General features: G+C 46.8%; 1 protein-coding gene across 1 annotated transcript in view; it reads left to right on the top strand.

Annotated features, from left to right (window-relative positions):
- Positions 1-21,178, top strand: part of EFCAB6 (EF-hand calcium binding domain 6) — a 202,887-nt gene that overhangs the window by 97,740 nt on the left and 83,969 nt on the right. Inside the window, 2 exon segments of the mRNA XM_082634692.1 lie at positions 15,214-15,328; positions 17,599-17,732. Of these exon segments, the coding sequence (XP_082490818.1) occupies positions 15,214-15,328; positions 17,599-17,732 (249 nt within the window).

Here is a 21,178-nt window from a genome sequence, read left to right as displayed (position 1 = left end):
CTGCATACAGTTCTTTTGTCTCCTAGGTAGGTTTATTCCTAGGTATTTTGTTCTTTTTGTTGCAATGGTAAATGGGAGTGTTTCCTTAATTTCTCTTTCAGATTTTTCATCATTAGTATATAGGAATGCCAGAGATTTCTGTGCATTAATTTTGTATCCTGCTACTTTACCAAATTCATTGATTAGCTCTAGTAGTTTTCTGGTAGCATCTTTAGGATTCTCTATGTATAGTATCATGTCATCTGCAAACAGTGACGGTTTTACTTCTTTTCCGATTTGGATTCCTTTTATTTCTTTTTCTTCTCTGATTGCTGTGGCCAAAACTTCCAAAACTATGTTGAATAATAGTGGTGAGAGTGGACAACCTTGTCTTGTTCCTGATCTTAGAGGAAATGCTTTCAGTTTTTCACCATTGAGAATGATGTTTGCTGTGGGTTTGTTGTACATGGCCTCTACTATGTTGAGGTAGTTTCCCTCTACGCCCACTTTCTGGATGGTTTTTATCATAAATGGGTGTTGAATTTTGTCGAAAGCTTTCTCTGCATCTATTGAGATGATCATGTGGTTTTTCTTCTTCAATTTGTTAATATGGTGTATCACATTGATTGATTTGTGTATATTGAAGAATCCTTGCATCCCTGGGATAAATCCCACTTGATCATGGCGTATGATCCTTTTAATGTGTTGTTGGATTCCGTTTGCTAGTATTTTGTTGAGAATTTTTGCATCTGTGTTCATCAGTGATATTGGCCTGTAGTTTTCTTTTTTTGTGACATCTTTGTCTGGTTTTGTTATCAGGGTGATGGTGGCCTCGTAGAATGAGTTTGGGAGTGTGCCTCCCTCTGCTATATTTTGGAAAAGTTTGAGAAGGATAGGTGTTAGCTCTTCTCTAAATGTTTGATAGAATTCGCCTGTGAAGCCATCTGGTCCTGGGCTTTTGTTTGTTGGAAGATTTTTAATCACAGTCTCAATTTCAGTGCTCCTGATTGGTCTGTTTATATTTTCTGTTTCTTCCTGGTTCGGTCTTGGAAAATTATTTCTTTTCTTCTACTTATTTCCTTCTACATTTTTTTGTAATTTGCCTGACACATAGGGGATCTTTCTTGGAATGTTCACCTTGTGAACCTGGTGGTAAAATCCAGGAAAGTGTGCCCACCTCTGAGACTGGGCCCCCAGGAGTTTCTCATTCTCAAGCTAATCCTCACTCAGCTTCCAGCACTTTGTCAGAATCACCACTTAAGTGTTCCTACCAGTTTGTGACCACAGTGGTGTCTGTTCCAGGTAAGCTGATGTTGGCCATGATTCTCTGTGTACATCTGTCCCTCTAGATTTCAAATTTCTCTGATGGTTCTAAGAAAAGCCATTGATTTTTCATTTGTTCAGCTTTTTTCTTGTTGTAAGGATGGATGTGATTACTTCAAAGCCCTTTACATGTTGAACCTGAAAGCAGAATTCCACTCTTACTTTTTGAAGATATTTTAGCTGGGAGTAGCATTTTATGTTGGCAGTTATTTTCTCCCAGCATTTTAAAGATATCACTGCATTGTCTTCTGGCTTCTGTCAGTTCTGCTGTTAAATAAACCACCAGTCTTACTGTTGCTTGTTTGAATGTAGTGTGTCTTTTTTTCTCTAGAAGCTTCTAAGATTTTCCCTTTGTCTTTGGATTTCATCAGTTTTAGAAATGTGTCTAGGTGTGCCTGTCTTTGTATGCATCCTGCTTGGGGTTTGCAGTTCTTATTGAATCTGTAAGTTGTTGTGTTTAATCAAAAATTTTTGTGAAAAATTCTCAGCCATTATCTCTTCTCCTTTTGCTTATGCCCCGTTCTCTCTGTTACTCTTGGATTCCAATTGTGTATGTTAGTCCTGGTCACAATATCCCATGGGTCTCTTTCATTCTTTTATGTATTTTCCACTATTTCTCTCTCAGTGCTTCAGTTCCATTGACCTGTCTTCCAGTTCATTAATCCTCTGTTCTGCTTTTTCCAATCTGTGGTTTTATTCATATAGTTCTTTTTTTTTTTTTTTTTTTTTGCGGTACGTGGGCCTCTCACTGTTGTGGCCTCTCCCGCTGTGGAGCACAGGCTCCAGACGTACAGGCTCACCAGCCATGGCTCACGGGCCCAGCTGCTCTGCGGCATGTGGGATCTTCCCGGACCGGAGCACGAACCCGTGTCCTCTGCATCAGCAGGCGGACTCTCAACCACTGCACCACCAGGGAGGCCCTAGTTCTTAATTTTAGTATTTTTTTCAGTTGTGGGATGTTCATTTGGTTTAAAATATATTCCATACCTGTGTCTTTACTTCTCTTGTCTCAAAGTATTCCCGAATTTTTAAAAACGTATTTATAGCCATTTAAAATCTTTTTCCTGCTAACTCCAGTATTGGGATCACCTGTAGAACTTTCTCTATTGTCTGTTTTTCCCCTTGATTTAGGGTCACATGGTCCCAGCTCTTGGAATGCTGGACAGATTTTCATTGAATGTGAGATATTGTGTTATGAAAATTGAGAGGCTCTAGATAATGGGTCACCCTTTCCTTTGCTTGTCAGATAGACTGGGGACTGATGACCTTAATCCAGTTAGGGAATGAATCGATTTGAGGCTGGATTGCAGTTTTTCAAGGCTCCAATTGCCTTTTTTTTTTTAAACTCCTTTTTAGGGTGTAGTCATTAAAGTTTTTAACTCAGAGTGTGGGTTATTTTCTGAGCCCTTACCCCTGAGAAGTCCTGAACTCCATCTAAGCTTAGTTTCCTCAGGACCCAAAAAGGTGACCAAAAAAAAAAAAAAATCTCTTCAGCTTTTCTGGTCTTTCTGCCTTGTTTCCTCAGTCTTTTGCCCCACATGGCTTCTGAATTCAGCAAGTATCAGGGAAAAACTGGCAGTGTCATGGTTTGTTCTCTGTTTTCCCTTCTTGCCAGGTACCTGACCATTCAAGTCTCTAATTTTGGTCTTTATGGCCACATGACCTCCACTTGTGTCTCTATCAGCTGGTAGTGACTGTCTGCCTGGGCCAGCAGCCCCCATCCTGAGCCCTGGCCCTGCTCCCAGAATGGGTCCATGACCTACTTTTCCTCCGAGTACTGAGGTCCCCCTTTGCTCAGACTTGTGTCCCTTTGAGTCCTGGTTGTCTCAGCAGCTATCTATATGTCAAACAGATGTTTTGCTGTATTTTATCTGGCTTTTCTCTTTTTTCTCAGTAGAAGCAAAGGTCTGCAAGCTGAACACCAGCCCTTCCCTTTTTGATGGGCATTCATTTCTTTTTCTCTTTTATTTTTTCCTCTTTAAACAATTGTTCTTTATGTATCTCTACATACTGAGGCTTTCATCTCTATGGAATGGATTCCCAGGAGTAGGTGCTTGGTCTAAGATAATATACTTTTTAATGTTAACACATGTTGTCTGTGTGCTTTTTAAAAAAAAAAACTATAGAATTTCATATTTCTAACAGCTGTGTGTGAGAGTATCTTTTTCTCTAACCCCTGTTATATAGCATTATAGCTCTTTTTCATTTTTGCTGGTCTGATAGTTTTAAAATGATAGCTCAGTTTAAATTTAATTTGCATTTATTTCCCTGACTACTAGTGAACATATGTTTTGTTTCGTTTTTTTTTTTTTGCCATGAGGATTTGTTCTTTTGCAAGTTGCCTATTTACATCCTTTGCCTTCTTGTCAACTTATAAGAGGTTTAGACATCATTATTTATCCCTGTCTTCTTAAGAAGCCCGGGCCTCCCACTTTACCCCCATCCTCTAGATTGTCACCGTGGGGACTTTCTCCCCATATGGCTCTGTATCCTTTAACCTGACCTCAGCCTTTCCCCTCCCAGCTGCCACAGCTCTTCTCTGACACTGTCCCATTTGCATCAACTCCATCCTGGTTCTCTCCCAGGGGCACTGCTTCCCTGCAGCCCTCCCTCCCTCCCTGAGGTGTACATCTACGAGGGCAGTTATCTGTGTCTTTTTTATTCTCTGCCTTGTCCCCAGCCTCTAAAACAGGACCCAACACAAAACAAGTGTTCAATATTTTTTGAATGAACCCATCAATTTTGAAGCATTGTAGAACTGCGGTTTAAAGTGCTCACTCTGAGCCAGACTGCCAGGGTTCAAATCCCAGCTCTGTTCCTTAACAACTGTGTGAACTTGGGCAAACCTCTCTGTGCCTCAGTTTCCGTATCCCTAAATGGAGATCATTTTAGTAGCTATACCGTAGGATTGTTATAAGGACTAAATGAGCTGATTAAGCTGAGTGTATTAATTTCCTAGGAATTTGTAACAAATTCCCACCAACTGGGTGGTTTAAACAGCAGAGATCTCTTCTCACACAGTTCTGGAGGCCAGGAGCCTGAAGTCAAGGTGTCAGTAGAGTCCTCCCTGCGACGGTTGCAGAGAAGGACTCTTCGTTGCCTGTTCCAGCTTCTGGAGGTTGCTGGCAATCCTTGGCGGCGTTCCTTGGCTTGGTAGCTGCCACCACTCTGATCTCTGGCTTCTCCCTTCTGCCTCTGTGTCTTCGCCTGATGTTCTTCTCTCCCTGTGTCTGTGTCCAGGTTTCCCTCTTCTTATAGGATGCCAGTCATTGGATCTAGTGCCCCCACCCAATCCAGCATGACCTCAACTTAACTTGATTACATCTGCAAAGACCTTGTTTTCATGAAAGGTCACATTCACAGGAACCTGGGTTAAGGCTTCAGCATATCTTTTGGGGAGACACAATCAACTCAGTACAATACATGAGCCCTTTCAGTAGGGCCTGGCACCAGAGGTCAGGGACTTTGCTGTTTTGTTCGCTCTTGTATTCCTGGTAGCTTGAATAGTGCCTGGCATATAGGTGTCCCTCAATATCTCTTGAATTAACTAATGATTTATTAACCATTTGTCTTCTGCACTACAGATATATTTTCCAATCTATCATTTGTCTTTTTGTTTTATATCTTCTGCCATTAAAATGTTTTAAGATTTTGTACAACCTAATATCTTCTATCCTTTCTTCCTCTTTTCTTTTTTTTAAAAAATAAATTCTAGGCTTGAAGTCTTGGTTTCATTCTTCTACCCACCCCACGCCCCCCACCCCGCACCCAGGTCTCTCTCATATTTTGCAGATAATCTAGACTTTATTGCAAGAATTTTTACTGCTTTATTTTTTAAATGTGAATGCTTAATCTGTATGGAATTAATTGTGTAAGATGGGGCTCTTCTATATTTTCCTTTTGTCATTTGTGAAATTCTCATTATAGTAGGGTGTACATCTGAAAATTCCCATTTTGTTACACTGATCTATACATCTTTTTCTATATCAATGTATTTTTTTTTTTAGTTTAGTAAAACAGATCTTTCCTTATTTTTCTTCCTTTTTATATTTTCTTGGCTACTCTCAGGCCAGATTTATATTTTTCCATATAAGCTTTATCGCATTACCCCCAAATGCATTATTAGGGTCATAATTGGACTTGCATTAAGTTTATATATTGAAAACGTATCTGCTTTTGGAATCGAGAAGAGAGGAATAAAGACACGCACAGAGAAGAGGGTGGCCGGCTGCTCAGTGGTAGCTTCTCCTGCCGCACTTGATCTTATGCTTGGCTTTGGGCCCATGGTTTGTCTCCACCTGCCCTTTGAACAACAGATGTGATTCCAGGACTTGAGAACAGCCTCCTCTGAAGGAGGACTGGCTTGTCTGCTTTCATCTGCATTCTTCACAATCTGTTACTGAAGTACTGGTTTCATCTGCCCGTGGAATATGCTAAGATTTTACACGTGTTCAAAAGTGCACTAGGTTCTGGGTATTTGCCTCCAAGGTTAGACATGTCTGGTCGATTTGCAGGTCACCCCTGGGACTCCCCTTGACACCGAAGGCTGTCAGGTCACCTTGCCTTTTATTCTCATTTCACAGTTTCTGAAGGTTGCATTTAGGCTCAGCATTTTGTCATTCTGAGCCATCTAAACACAATTTTAGTCTTGTTGTGTTCTACAGGGATAATATAGTAAAAAAAAAAAAAAACCCACTAAACCAAATCATCATTGTCATTGTTTTCATTGTCATCATCATGCCTGCAGCAAAAAAGAAAAGGAAAACCCTACTGTTTTACAACGTCCTGTTTGTTACCAAACCATCAGTCTGTCTTGAAGGTCCAGAGTTGGGCAGTATGGTTGGAGGATGGATTGTTTTTGGAAATGTGGTTCAGCACCATCACCCATGGATTGGGTGGAACTGGATCAGGTGGACTGGATAGATCTAGCCTATGGATTAGACATTTCTAGATTTGGGGGAGTGGTTGGATTGTGATCATGGCATCTTTCTAGAGGTCACAGCATTGCCACCAAACTTATAGAATCCCATAGACTCAAAGAGCTGGAAAGGACCTCAGAGCTCATGCACCTGCCATCCATCACTCTCTCTTCATTATCCTCCCTCTCTGTTGTTCACCACCTCAGGGGATGCTTCCCTTACCCAGTGATGTTGGACACGGAGTGTGGCAGATGTGACCTGAGCATCAACCTTAAATCTGCTTGTGTGGTCTGGCTTGGCCTTGGGCTCCAGTGATGGGCTATTTGAAGAGCTTGCCCAGGGCAGCTGCTGTCCTTTCAGTTTGGTCCCCAGAATGAATGCATGTGAAACAGGCCTAAACCCGACCTGCAGCCTGGATCAGAAACATCTAGCCATCTTATATCAGCCAAGCTGCACTTGACCTGCAGATCCACTAGGGCAAGAATAAATGTTTGTTTTGTTGTCGGCCACCAAATTTTGGATGGTTGTTATGTTATAGCTGACTCAGAGTCTCTGTCCCTGGGTCACTCTGTTCCAAACACGTGGTCCACAGAGGCTTGGGGAGCACCCAAACCCGGTCTGAACTGTGTCCTCTGCAGACTGCCGGGCGGCTCGTTGGAGTGGGGAGTGATTCACCTCCCAGTGTGAGGCTGTCCATTGCTTGTAGAGTCTGAGCCTCAACTGTGAGTCCAGACTCAGCCACCAGTGCTGGGCTGTTGTCATTGGCTACCAAGCATCCCTTGGCAGTACCCCCAGTAGAGTTATTTGAGCCTCTCTGTGCTCAAGCATGTTCTTGGGGGCAGGTGTCGGTGTCTCTGGCCTTCAGGCTCCTCATCTGTGGGTGAATCTGTAAATGTTGCAACCAATGTGCCAGGCTCTCCCACAGCTGAGGCAGGATGACACGTGTTCAAACCTTTGCTCCACTGCTTACAGCTGGGTCTTTCTAGCAAACAGTTGGTTTATTAGCCTTCCTAAACTTTGGTCTCCTCATTTGTAAGATGGACTTAGTCATATTTCCATTGAGGAGTTGTTGCGATGTTTAAATAAGATAATGTGTACCATGGCTGGCACCTAGTAGCTCTTCAGTCAAGTTCTCGTTCTCAGTGACATTTGCGAAGCTTCTGTTACTTCTGGGAGTCCGTGTTCACTGCTCTGAAGTCAGCTCTGGCCCTTGTCTTTAGGCCATTAATGCTGGGACTCTGTGCTTGAGATGCTCACCAGCTTTAACTCTCAATTCTGAGCCACTGTCTCCGGAACAGTGCCCCCACTGCCCCCGGCCACCACCAGTGTTCTCATGCAAGGGGCTTTTATCTAAGATGCTCCACCTCCTTTGAACATCCATTTCATTCTTCACAGTACTCCTGTCACTTAAGAAACAAAAAGGAAATCCCGTTACTTTAACTGCACTCATAACAGGCAACAGCATCTCAAACTAAATACACTGCGACCTGTGCAGGTGACAGCATCATGTTTGCCTCTCATGTGGGTTTGCATCAGCTTTGAACACTCTGTCTTGCTGGGGCCACATGGACAATCAGATGTGTGTGTCTGAATATTCTAGGAAGCATTTGCTAAAAGAATTTCAACTTTCTATTCAAGTACAAATCTGTGTTGAGAGTTCTGTGTTCTTTTCCAGCCATGGTACTCTCATCCCTAGTACCAGGTTTGCATGTGACCAGATAGTCTTGATGATTGAATTCTCTGATTATTTCTACATTCTGGATGACTATGGCAGCTAATAGTGGGAGAGGACCTGGAAGAGCAGGGATCACTGGGATGGGGGATGGAGGGTGGGGAGACGGAGTAAGTCTGAAATTCTAGAGAAGACTGTTTTTGCCTGTTTCATTTTGACTATGAATGGGTATGTCAAGAAATACAAGTAATATTACTTATTAAAAAGAAAGCCCAGGGGCCTCCCTGGTGGCGCAGTGGTTGAGAGTCCGCCTGCCGATGCAGGGGATACGGGTTCATGCCCCGGTCTGGGAGGATCCCATATGCCGCGGAGCGGCTGGGCCCGTGAGCCATGGCCGCTGGGCCTGCGCATCCGGAGCCTGTGCTCCGCAACGGGGGAGGCCACAACAGTGAGAGGCCCGCATACCGCAAAAAAAAAAAAAAAAAAAAAAAAGAAAGCCCAGAACTCTCTTTGGTTTTATCACAAATAACTTAGGTTAGAGAATCTCCAGGTAGGGAGGAATGACTAAAAAAGCAGTCTCCAGATTTTGTGCACCTGAATTCTACCTTCTCCTTGGGTCGTGTCCTTTAAATCTCTGGCTTATGTATAAACATGAGTCTTTTCCTTGGTTTCCCTTAACCGAGGCAGACTGACATTTTCAAAAGAGAATGTTACTAAATATAGTATCAAGGGGAGAACAATAACAATGTCGTGGCTGATCCAGCACCAAAGCAGTGAAATACCCAAGTGTGGAGCATCTGTAGGTCAGGTCTCAAGAACAAGTACAACTTCACAATTCCTAGCCTGACTCCCTTTCCTCCTGCTTCCTTTTGTACATCTCACAGGACAATGTCTTCTTGTCCTGCCTCACAATATTCTTGATAGTCTAACTACTTCCTAGCCAAGGCTGGATGACTACTTTGCACGCTTATCTGCCTCGTGTGGACTTTCTCACATCAGACTCAAGATTCATCCTCATGCCGTAGGAGTTGGGCGAGTGTCCAGGGTTCGCTTACACTGACATCCCCCCTCTTCTTCTCGTTCAGCATTTGTTGAGCATCTACTGGGTACTCTTGGGGTACAGAGGTGAAAAAGAAGTGCTGCTAATTTCTCTATCCACCGGCAGTTTGTCAGGTGCTTGCCATGTGGTAGGTCCCATATGAGGGACTGTTTATGATAGAAGCAAGCAGAGGGGCTATGGGCGCTCAAAAAAGACTTTTGTCTCTAAGGACTGGGAAGGCTTTCCCTGAGCTGGTGATAGCTGTGATTTAAGGATGCGCTTGCTATAGCATGCAAGCAAGCATTACAGGGAGTTCTGCTTCCTGTGTGGCTGAATAAGCTCCTACTAGACCAACTTTCCCAGAAACATCAACTATAAACACTGGGCGATGTGAAACAAGTTAGTAAATAAATAAGTAAATAAATAATCAAGTACCTGAAGGCTGTGGAGAATGAAACTAAGCAAACAGATTCCAGAGAGGAGTCAACTCTTGGAAGTGGGAATAGCATGGAGAAATGTTCCCATGGAAATGGGAATAGCATGGGGGAGTATTCCCATGGAAATGGGAATAGCATGGGGAATGTTCCCATGGAAACGGGAATAGCATGGGGAAACGTTCCCATTTTTTTCAGCTTTTCACCTGAGTGAAGGCTAAAGTTGGTGCCACATAAGGTAGATAAAACACTGATAGAAAACCAGCAGTCTTTCCAGCCTGAAGAACCAGAGAGCAGAGAGAAGTCTGAGTGACTAAGGCCATTGGGAAGTAAAGGAGGATTTCTGTAAAGGACAGAACCAGAGAGTGGATGCTCCAAATTCTGTTTATAAATTCTGCCCAAATCTCTGGCTGACCCTGAATGAAACAAGAGTGGGGCAGACTGCAAGGAGCCTGGCTAAGGATAAAAGAACCAAACTGAGATTTAAACTGCTGCCCAGCAGACAGAATCCAACCAAGTCTACTGACTACTCAAACAAATAAACAAAATTTAACAGAATCCAGAATCTCCACACCATAACATTCATAACGTCCAAGATACTATCCAAATTTATCAACATACGGAGAAATAGGAAAACGTGACCTTTCTCAAGAGAAAAGACTCCAAGATGATCCAGATGTTAGAATTAGCACTCAAAGTCTTTAAAGTAACTATTATAACTATGCTCAGTGATGCAAGGGAAAGTATACTCATAATGAATGATAATATAGGAAATCTCAGCAGAGAAATAGAATTTTTGAAAAAAACCAAATGGAAATTCTAGAACTGAAGAAAAAAAGAATATCCTAAATAAAAATTCATCAGAAGGGCTGAACCACAGAATGGAGATGACAAAAGGAAGAGTCAGTGAGCTTGAAGATAGATCAACAGAAGTTACACAAACTGAAGAAGAGAAAGGAAAAGGTGAAAAAAACAATAGAACAGTTGCCTCAGGGACATGTGGAACAACATCAAAGGTCTAGCATAGGTATAATTGGAGTCACAGAAGAAAAGGAAGACCAGGGACGAAGACATATGTGAAGAAATAATGGTTGAAATTTCCCAATTTTTGGTGAAACCTTTACATGTATAAATTTGAGAAACGCAGAAAACCCACAGTTGGATAAAAAGAAAAATCATAGATAAACTGAAAACCAAAATCAAAGAGAGAAATCTTAAAGCAGCATGTGAAAAATGACACATTAAAAGGGGAACAATTATTTGAATTACCATCACCTTATTAGAGACGATGGAGGCCAGAGGACAGTGGGACAGAAACTTTACCATCCTGAAAGGAAAGCAGAAACAAAAACAGACAAAAACCCCTCACATCCAGCAAAAGTCTCCTTTAAGAATAAAAGTGAAATAAAGATGTTTTCAGATTTAAAAAAACATAGATAAGTCCTTGCAAACAGATTTTCACTATAAGATATGCTAAAGGAAGGGAAGGAATTTGATACTAGATGGAGACTCAGATGACCCTGAAGGAATAAAGAACATTGGAAATGGTAAATATCCAATTAAATATAAAAGGTTATTTTCTTCTTAATTAAAATGCATTTGAGGGCTTCCCTCGTGGTGCAGTGGTTGAGTCCACCTGCCAGTGCAGGGGACACAGGTTCGAGCCCTGGTCCAGGAAGATCCCACATGCCATGGAGCAACTAAGCCTGTGCGCCACAACTACTGAGCCTGTGCTCTAGAACCTGCGAGTCACAACTACTGAAACCCATGCGCCTAGAGCCCATACTCCACAACAAGAGAAGCCATCGCAATGAGAAGCCTGTGCACCGCAACGAAGAGTAGTCCCCGCTCGCCACAACTAGAGAGAGCCTGCCTGCAGCAACAAAGACCCAACGCAGCCAAAAATTAATTTGTTAATTAATTAATTTTAAAAAGTGCATGTGAGTGCTTAAAGTGACCATTTTAACATTGTCTTGTGGGGTTTAGAATATATGTAGATGTCAAAAAACCTACAATTACAGCTTAAAGGACAGGGGCAGGGTATGAATCTACATGGTTGCAAGGTTCCTACATTTCAGGTGACGTGGTTCAATATTACTAAATAGACTGTTAAAAGTTAAGGGTGTGTGTTATACTCCCTAGATCAACCACCACAAAAATGATGCCAGAGGCATAGCAAACAAGTATTACTCACATAGAGACTGGTGGATATATCCCCAAAGCACGAGATGCTTTGCAGGAGCTGGACTTGGAAAGACTGAATCACTCACTCAACTTCCAGTTACTGGGCACCTACCAGGGAGCACCTGCCTTCATTGAGAGAGCCCAGCAACAACTCCATGAAATGGTGTGGCCTAATGTGGAAGAATCAGTCTACGATCTAAGTGATGTCCCGGGAATGGTGGAAGTGACAATTTGGTGAATCAGAATATGCCAGGTCACAGTTTGTTATTCTTTGAGGAACTTTCTTAGGGAAATGCCTCCTAGAAAAGACCAAAGGACAAAACTTGAATGGTTAAACACTTGAAAATCTGTTTTATAAATGTTGCAGTTTCGCCTTACATTGTATTGTAAATTGCCTCCAAGGTTGTGATAAGTGTAATTGATTCGCTGCCCTTTTCATCCTAGGACTGAGTGGTGCGAGGTGGGGGCAGGAGGCACACTGATGTTTGTGAGGTGCTTAGTGCCTCTCTGGGGACTGTGCTCCCAGGCATTGTATCCTTGGTGGTGCTCTGTGCCCACAGGGGATGGCACGCCAGCAACCTCCGGACAGGCTGCCTAAGGCATCCCCAGCCTCCCCAGTGCTTCTCAACGCTCCCTCCAGGCTGTGAAACATTTGCCTACAGACATTTTCTTACTATTTATTACATATGTTTTTATGAAAGGACTGAGCAGGAGGAATTTGCAATGAATAATTCATGTATAATTGTTTTCAAAATATAAAGTAATTTTTCAAAGAAAGCCACCAATCTATCCGTTTCAGAGCCCCACTGCTGCTTGGGTGCCTGTGCGTGGGCCACGGCAGTCTTTCTAAAGGCTTTTGCTCCATCCCGAGCTGGGACAGGCTCCTGCGCAGAGCGGGACGGGCTGGGTGTGTTTGCAGATGGCGCAGAGCCTCCAGAATTCCCAGTCACGCACTCCTGCCCAGGTCCCCAGGTGGGCCCCTGAGGCAGCCTTGGAATCCAGCGCTGCTCCCCGCCTCCACCGAGCCCCCGGCAGCACCGCAACACCTGCCTTGCCTTCCCTTTCGCTCTGCTTCCAAACCCGCACCGAGCGCATCCTGCCGCTTGTTTGCTTCACCACACATACAAGCCAAGCCAAGGCCAGTGCCCGACTGACTGGGCGGGCACAGACACAGCCAGCTGCTGTCACAGTCAGCTCATTACTGACGTAGATGGCCGGGGGTGCCAGCTCCCTGGTCCTAGCCCACACGCCAGAAACGGGGGCACTGAAGCAGGGGCTGATGGCTGTACTGCTGCTGTGGGTACCCTGTTGCTGCTAAGTAGGTTTATATTCTGCAGACCTAGTCTGTGGAGGCCGGGGCACAAGGCTCCACCTGTCAGACCCCAGAGAGCAGAGAAGAAACTGTCTCCTGACAGCTTCCCGGGAGTTTCTCCTCTGTGCCCGGGGCATAGGGGAAAGTGGGAGGTGGCCTCATAGCCACTTCTTAGAGGCCTCCCACCCTCTGGTGTCCCAAGGGCATCTCAAGGTGTTCTGTCGAGACTCAGATTAGCCTTTGCCTGTGTGGCCTGTTCGGATACCTGTGAGAGTGCCAGCACTCCATGGAGGAGCACGTCCCCCACTTCCTACTGTCGTTTCCTATTCACTTCCGCCTGCCCTGTTCTTTGTCTGGGCCCCAGTGACCTTGTTCCAACAGTGGAGTTCATCATAAGGGTTAAGAGGAACTGGGTTTGAACCCCAGGTCTGTCACTTTCTAATCGTGTGACTGGGGCAGCTCTCATAGCCTCAGTTTCCACATCTTTAAAATGGAGTTAGTAAGAGTGCTTTTTCATGGCTATGACAAGGATTAAATGAGACGTTAATACCTGTAAAGATCTCAGCACAGTGTCTGTCATGTAATAGGCATAAGCACTGCTACATGGTGATGAGGAGGATGATGGTGGTGATGGTGGTGATGATGATGATAATGGTGGTGATGATGATGTTGATGATGGTTATGATGGTGGTGATGATGGTGGTGATGGTGGTGATGATGGTGATGGTGGTGATGATAGTGATGATGATGATGATGATGGTGATGGTGATGGTGGTGGTGGTGATGATGGTGATGATGATGATGGTGGTGATGATGATGATGATGATGAAGGTGGTGATGATGATGATGATGATGAAGGTGGTGATGATGATGATGGTGATGGTGGTGATGATAGTGATGATGATGATGATGATGGTGATGGTGGTGGTGGTGATGATGGTGATGATGATGATGGTGGTGATGATGATGATGATGATGAAGGTGGTGATGATGGTGATGATGATGAAGGTGGTGATGATGATGATGGTGATGGTGATGGTGGTGGTGGTGATGATGGGTACTATCTCATCCCATTCTCCTGCTCCCTTTCCCCTATTCAGCTTGTTCCACAGAATGCAGTCAGTGTGGTGCTAACCCCGCCATTCCTCTGCTCTCTAACTTACTCTGGCTTCCTGTGCCATCACAACCCCTGATCATCCCCGTGTTAATGGCTGATCTGTGTGTTCCCCAACACTCAGGCACAGCCTTTCTTCTAACCCATCTCCAGGCTTGGCTCTCCCACACAGCTTTCCTGCATCTGTCTTGGGAGAGTCCAGTCATCCTGGGTGTCTTTGGCCCTTAGATGCATGGACACATTTTGAATTGTGATTCAATGTCCTTTTCTGGAAGGAAAGCCATGTTTTCTCATTTAAATCGTGAACCGTGAGAGCAGCAGGGGTGCTGTCTTCTGTCCCACCTCTCTTCCCCTCAGCATCCCTTCTGGGAGGTTCACCTCCAGCCAGGCAGCTCTGTCCAGGTTGTTGACTAACTGGCTATGGGCAAAGGGATGCCAGCGTCACGTGCCCTTCGAACAGCCCACCTCATCAGTTTCTCCTAGGAAGGTGTCGTCTCCTGGGAAGAGTCATCTAAGTGATTCTGCTTCAGTTTGCAATGCAGGGAAGTGTGTTTTCTCAGTTGCTTCCCACCCCCTGCCCACCAGGGGTGTGAATTTTCTATTCACACAAAGTGGAAACCGTTGGTAAAAAGTGGGTTATGTGCACTGGAATGAAGGGATCACGGATAACTTTCAGTGAGTGGATCACACCAGGAGAGGAAAAAAGGGGTGTCCACGGATCCCCCTGCAAAAAAACATAGTAACTTACAGTTTAAACTGTGGACCATCATGAGACTTCGATCAAAATTCTACTTTTCCCTCCTCAAACCGCCTTGCTTTATCTTGTTCATGTTTCCTAGGATATATGTGAATATAAATCTCACTTATGAGCCTTGAAAGCCACTGCTGTCACAGCAAATGTGAATCTGAAGACCTGGACGGCATGGCCAGGGAAAAGGTCTGCAGCGATGCTTGCAGCCCCGAGTGCCTGCTGTGCCGACCGACCAAAGCCAGGCCGGCCACCCGCCTGTCTCTTTGTTCACTCATTCACTCAACAAACAAGCCTGGCACTGGGCCCTAACCCCAGGACACTGGGCCTCACCCGCAGGGAGGCCTTGGGTGGAGGCAGACAAGTAACAGTCACAGGCTGGAGCGCAGGGGCCATGGTGGTGAGCCTGCCGCAGGGCTGGAGGGGCTCGGCTGGCAGGGACCCCGGGACCACCTAACGGCCTCTCCCCTCGCTTGTCTTCCTTGTCAGGTCCTGGAAGATAACGGAATGCCGATGGATGACAATCAGTATGCTCTGCTGACTGCAGAATTAGGATATAAGAAAGAAGGGATGAGTTATCTTGATTTTGCCACAGGATTTGAAGGTAGCTAATGGCCAGGTGCAAACCTGTCTCCCACCCGTGGCCCTGCCGGTCTTTCCGAGTAGCGCCACTAGGCTGCTGGGGTTGAAGTAGTGTGAGCTAAGATGAAACGGTGCGTGTGTCCTAAGACTGAAACAGACATTTTAAAAAAACTTTTTCTTTGTGTTTCGGCCTTTTTTTTTTTTTTCACTCAGCCACACCATGAGTGCAGAATTTTGTCGGACAGAGCCTTCTACAAATAGTAGGAGCCCAAATGGTTTCTAAAATTTACTCCTCAGCCTATGCTCCTCCAATCACACCTCATGTCCTTTAAGGTTCTCCTCCCTAAAAATAGATGCTGGTTATCTGTAATTGGTGACACCCATGCACCAGCAAGGCAAATGTTCTTCCTCCCTTTTTGCAGATAAGGGAACAGAGTTGCTAAAAGATGCAGTGACTTGCCCAAGATCACCCGGCCACTGTCCCTCCCCTCCTGCCCCCCACCCCGGACCCACATGGTTGTCAGGAAATTTGTTGGGCACCGTGGAGTCTGGGCTGGAGGCGGGGCCTCCCGTTTGCCACCTGCTCTTTAACCTGCTCTCCCAGCCGCACGCCAGGCAGACGGATGACCAGCACCCAGCCTCCCGCTTCTTGGCTCTGTCATCTCTCCCCTCCCTTGTCTCCACTCTTACTGAAGTTTAGGTAGACAAATAAGCCCTCTGGAAAAGCTGCAGAAATCACGCATATGTATGCATGATTCCATGGATATATAAATGCACTGCAGGCTGGATGGGGCAGAGCCCGGAACCCTATTTGCATTTTGCCGTCTTCCCCGGGGTTGGCCTGGGAGATGACTGGACGGTGTGGCGGGCCTCGCTGGAGAAGCTGGGCGCTGGGACTCCTCACCCACCCACCACCACCACCCCGATTTCATTTGCCAATCCTAAGGGAGAGAGGTCCCACACCCCCCAAAAATACAATACGAGAAGCCATAGAATTTTAGGATTTTGACACTTTCTTTGGCTACGTGTTTTGACTTTTTTGAAGGACAATAAAAAGAAGGGAAAGGAACCCCCATTTATTTTAGTGGGTGCTTCCAGTGCCCGGGTGCATCCATCGTTGAGGTGAGGAAATCGGGGCCCAGGGTGAGGGGTCACTTGCTTGAGGTCCCAGGGTGGTGAGCCTGTCACAGAGGGAGCACCGCACTCGGCAGCTTCCTCCCTGCCCTCCTCCCCGCTCTCTGCCCTCCATCAGTCCCCCCAACATATGGCCAGATGCTGAGGGTGGGGGAAGATGGTGGCTCCAGGCCATTGGGGGGTTGGGGGTGGACACGGCACAGGGGATCAAGCAGCAGGGGGGGTGTTATCTGCCAGGAGTAGCGAAGCCCGGGGAGGCCACTCCAAGCCCAGGTGGGGGTAAGGCAGAGGCCAGGTTCAGGGCTGGACTCCGGGATGCCCACAAGCTCCAGACGCCCTGCCCGCTGCCTGTCCTGCATACCACGTTGGGGGCAGGGGGGCTGTGGGTGCGACATGTGCAGAGATTCACATCCAAAACCAAGTCCCAGGTTGTAGCCTGGCTTTAGACAAGGGCACACTCAAAGTGTCACAACCTGATGGAATGGGTTGGTTTTTAAGTGGAGGTTACACCTCCTTCCTCCGTTTTAGGAGAGAGAGAGGGCCTAACGCAGTAATCAACCAGCTGGGTTCTGGAATCCAATGGGCCTGGGTTAGCTGTGATGTCTGTGAGCCCTGTGGCCTTGGGGAAGTTGAGCCTCCATCTCCTCATCTGGAGAATGGGCATAAGAATAGGTTTCCTTGTGTGTAAACTGGGCTCAAGAAGAGACTGTACCTCTTAGGGTTGTTGAAAAGACCAGGACTTGTCCAGAGACCTCTAGCACAGAGGAGGTCAGGACCTGCCTCATGACTGAATTACACTTTCCCGTGTTTAGGACCAGATTCTAGGAAACAGAACAGGCAGGAATCCTCATTCTCTGCCTCTGGGAATGGAGAGATGGGCAAGATGTGGTCCCTGCCCTGGAGGACAGACAGAGGAGCCAGATAGGAAACGTGCAGGGCAAGAGCATGGCCCTAGTGGTCTGGAGAACAGGTTCTTCTCGTGGTGACGGGGACATGTCTAAGATCATAAGAGAGTTCATGCTAGGTTCAGTCCGCGGGGTCGTAGTACTGTGTAGTGTTCTAACAGGTCTGGGGACCAAAGAAGTCAAGTGTTGACATAGAAATAAAGAGCCGTGCTCACCACTAAGGGAAGTCCCCTGATTTATGTCGTTGTTTCAGATCCTAAGATGAACGGGCCAGAAGTGAGTTCATCTCAGACTCCAGTTCTTTCCAAAGGGAACTTGGACGGCTACTTTATAACTGCTGAAGAGTGCCTGAGACAGTTCCCCCGGAGACTGAAGGAATCCTTCTGGGTAAATCATGACCTCTCTGCTGCTTGGCTTCTCGGGACACCCCTTCTGCCCTCTCCTCGCTCGCGGCCATTCAGCTGCAGCGGGTGTGAGCCCTGCGGCCCCAGCACATCCCGCTCATTGGGGCACAGAGCGCTCCATCCGCAGACTCGGGCTTGCCTTTTCTCCCCTTCCCGGGACAGGGCTTAACTCTGTGATCCCCTCCCTTCCCCGAGGCCCTTCCCTGCTGACACTTTGCTGGGTCTGCCTTCTGCCCCTCAAAGGCCTTGGAGAAGTAAGGAGACCCTCCTCACAAGACAGGGAGGGGTGGGAAGGGGCGTGACAACCCGAGTTCCAGTGAATTCGGGATGCTTTCAGGCATTCCATCCACTCTACTCCTGCACTCACCAAACAAGCATTGTGCACTTACATGTCATAAGCTGGACTCTGCTAAAAGCTGGGGCTGAAATATGGGAGCCCTGCTCAGGGAGCTCAGTCCAGCCCAAGACACAGATGGTCAACAGACAATTCGACACATCATGATTGGCTGCCGTAGAGGGACCGGTGCTGTGCTATGGGAGCACAGGGGAAAAAAAACCATTAAGGAGGGCTTCCTGGAGGAGGTGACCCCTGAACCAAATCTTAAACCCTCAGCATGTGCTGGCCAGAAAAATAAGGGAGTGAAAAATAGAAGAGTGGGCTTGCTTAAGGCGGGTGGCAGACAGGTCATGGGCTTTAGGGAAAAGCTCCCAGGTCTGCGTGACCGAGGCGTGGTTTGCATGCAGAAGCTGTAATGGATAAGACAGGAGAAATAGCAGCCATTCAAACACAGAGGCAGGAATGACCTCAAATGTTTTTGTGTTGAGAAGTAAAAGAGGGTCATTAAAGTGGGAAGGAAAATGGATAAATCGACCACATTAGCTACAAAACGGGGCAGAGGGCACAAGGGAGTTAGAATGTGTCCTCGCCAGGGTGTGGAGACCCCAGGGTGTGCAGGGGCAAACACCTCACTAGGTGAAGATCCAGTGAGTCCGGGGAGGAGAGGTGGGGAGCACCCTGTGGGTGGAGCCAGCCCCCAGGGACAGGGCATCCAGAGTTTGCTGTGCTTGAAACATCTTCCCCGCGTGGATTGCCAATTGGAGATTCATTTTGGTTATTACTGAGCTCCCATTTTAAAACATATACTTATGATGACCGTCTAGCTCGGATTTGCGGCATGGTTCTGACTTTGACTATTCGGTCCAGCCAGCAGACCGTGCATCCTAATTCTTGGTTTGAAAACATGTGGTCACCGTAAGCAGACAGGGGGAAGAGTTAGTCCTCATTATTTCGTCCAATGTGGTGCCCAGTGGAGAAGAGCACGGAGCAGGCGGGGGTCATTTACGGGGCGGAGAGCCTGGCGGGAGGGAGAGAGGGCAGAAGGGGAAGCAGAGGCGCAGGGGCAAGCAGCCCCTCCGTGCTGGTTCGCAGGGCCGGGTGGCCACCGCCCACTGCTGCCTTTGTCCTGCTGGCTCACCCATGGCAGCGCAGGCCCCTTGTTCTGGCCCCTCCCCACCTGTCTCCCCCACTCTCCTTTCCTCGTGGGGACACGGGGAGGCCAAGCTCCCTGCTGGTGCCACCGCCTTCCTACGTTTATTATCAGTGTAGCTTGGTTACGGCGCACAGATGTCCCGTATTTCCTAAGATGGTCTTTATTTTAAATAGTTAACTAAAAACGTTCACCAGCACCCACCCATCCTGCAAAGAACTTATAACCTAGTAGATAAGACAAAGACGTGAACCCCTAATTGCTAGGGTTTGCGTGATACAGACTTGGGTGCTGGTTATATCCAGGTTCCCTGGGGGGCTGCTCGTTGCCCTCACGCGTATATGTAAACGGGACAAAGAGTGTGTCTTTTTTAAAAAAATAAATTAATTTATTTTATTTATTTATTATTTTTGGCTACGTTGGGTCTTCGTTGCTGCGTGCAGGCTTTCTCTAGTTGAGGCGAGTGGGGGCTACTCTTCGTTGCAGTGCGCGGGCTTCTCATTGCGGTGGCTTGTCTTGTTGCGGAGCACGGGCTCTAGGTGCATGGGCTTCAGTAGTTATAGCATGTGGGCTCAGTAGTTGTGGTGCACGGGCTTAATTGCTCTGCAGCATGTGGGATCTTCCCGGAGCAGAGATCAAACCTGTGTCCCCTGCACTGGCAGGCGGATTCTTAACCACTGTGCCACCAGGGAAGTCCCAAAGACTGTGTCTTGATTGTTGAGTGGAAAGGTACAGTCACTTTATTTCCTTTATTGAGTTCCTATTCATGAGAAATTCTTGAATATCTCTCTCCATCACTAATGAAAAAGCTATTTTGTATTAGTTGAAAATGCTATTAATCCTGCTGTTGCTGTTGCTGTGTTTGCCCAGTGATTTTGTAGCCAAATGAGTCCATCTCAGCACAGTTAGGTTTACGGACAACAGCACAGTTGAGTAAGGCAGCCTCAACCTCATAGCCCAGGCCAGAGACCACGAACAGTCGAAGGAAATCATTCATTGTGACCAAACAAGGGGCGTCCCCCCTCCCTGACTATGGTGAGGAAAGCAGGCACAGAGACCCCCTGGGTGACCTGGGGACATGACCTGGGGACAGGTTCCTGTGGCCCTTGTGGGTTCACCTTCAACCTCACCCTCTAGACAGCGTCCGTGCAGGTTCAGGCGCATGTCTGTGAAGTCATGTATATTTTAAAAAACAAGCAGGATCAAAATCCCCACACAAATAGGGTCTTCTATACACATGCTTCTGCTGCTGCATTTTTCACTTCACAATCTGTCCTGGACACCTGACCTTGCAGGGTGATCCCAACACGCAGCTCTGGTCAGAGCGTCCCCTTTCTCTTAGGATGAGCCCGGGTCCTGCCTGGCTGGTCTGCAGCCCCTCTCTGGCCCCTCTCGACCCCCCTCCTCCTCCCCTCACACTCCGGTCAGCACCCAGCCTCCCCTTCCTGGCCTGGCACATCCTGCTCCTTTGCCTGGACTGTCACTCCTCTCTCTGTGACCAGCTAACTCCTACCAAAGCGCTGGTCCTTCTTAAGTTCTTGGTCCTCCCTCCGGCCCTTCAGACCTGCTGGGAGGTCTGCTGCTGTCCACTCACCTTCCGGCATGCAGTGTACGGGGACTTGTAATTCCATGAGACGTCAAGGCACGATAACACAACTGGCTACCACGGTGCGTGCCGTGCAAATAGGTGTTTGTTGAATGCATAAGAGAATTCACTTTACATGCCAGGCAGTGAACCTACATGGCCTCAGTTGTTTCAGTCCCCACAACTAGCCTATCAGGTAGGCGCTAGCGTTCCCATTTTATAGATGAAGAAACGGAGGGTCAGAGATGGGGAGAGACTTCTCCGAAGCCACATACCTAGTAAATGTTGTAGCCAGGAACTGAAATAATATCTGTTTCACTGCAACATGTATTGGCTCCAATAAAATTAGGAGTCTTC

The sequence above is a fragment of the Mesoplodon mirus genome, assembly GCF_964341445.2.
Source record: "Mesoplodon mirus genome assembly, chromosome: 11".
Lineage (NCBI taxonomy): Eukaryota > Metazoa > Chordata > Mammalia > Artiodactyla > Ziphiidae > Mesoplodon > Mesoplodon mirus.
This window is presented reverse-complemented; position numbering and strand designations above follow the sequence as displayed.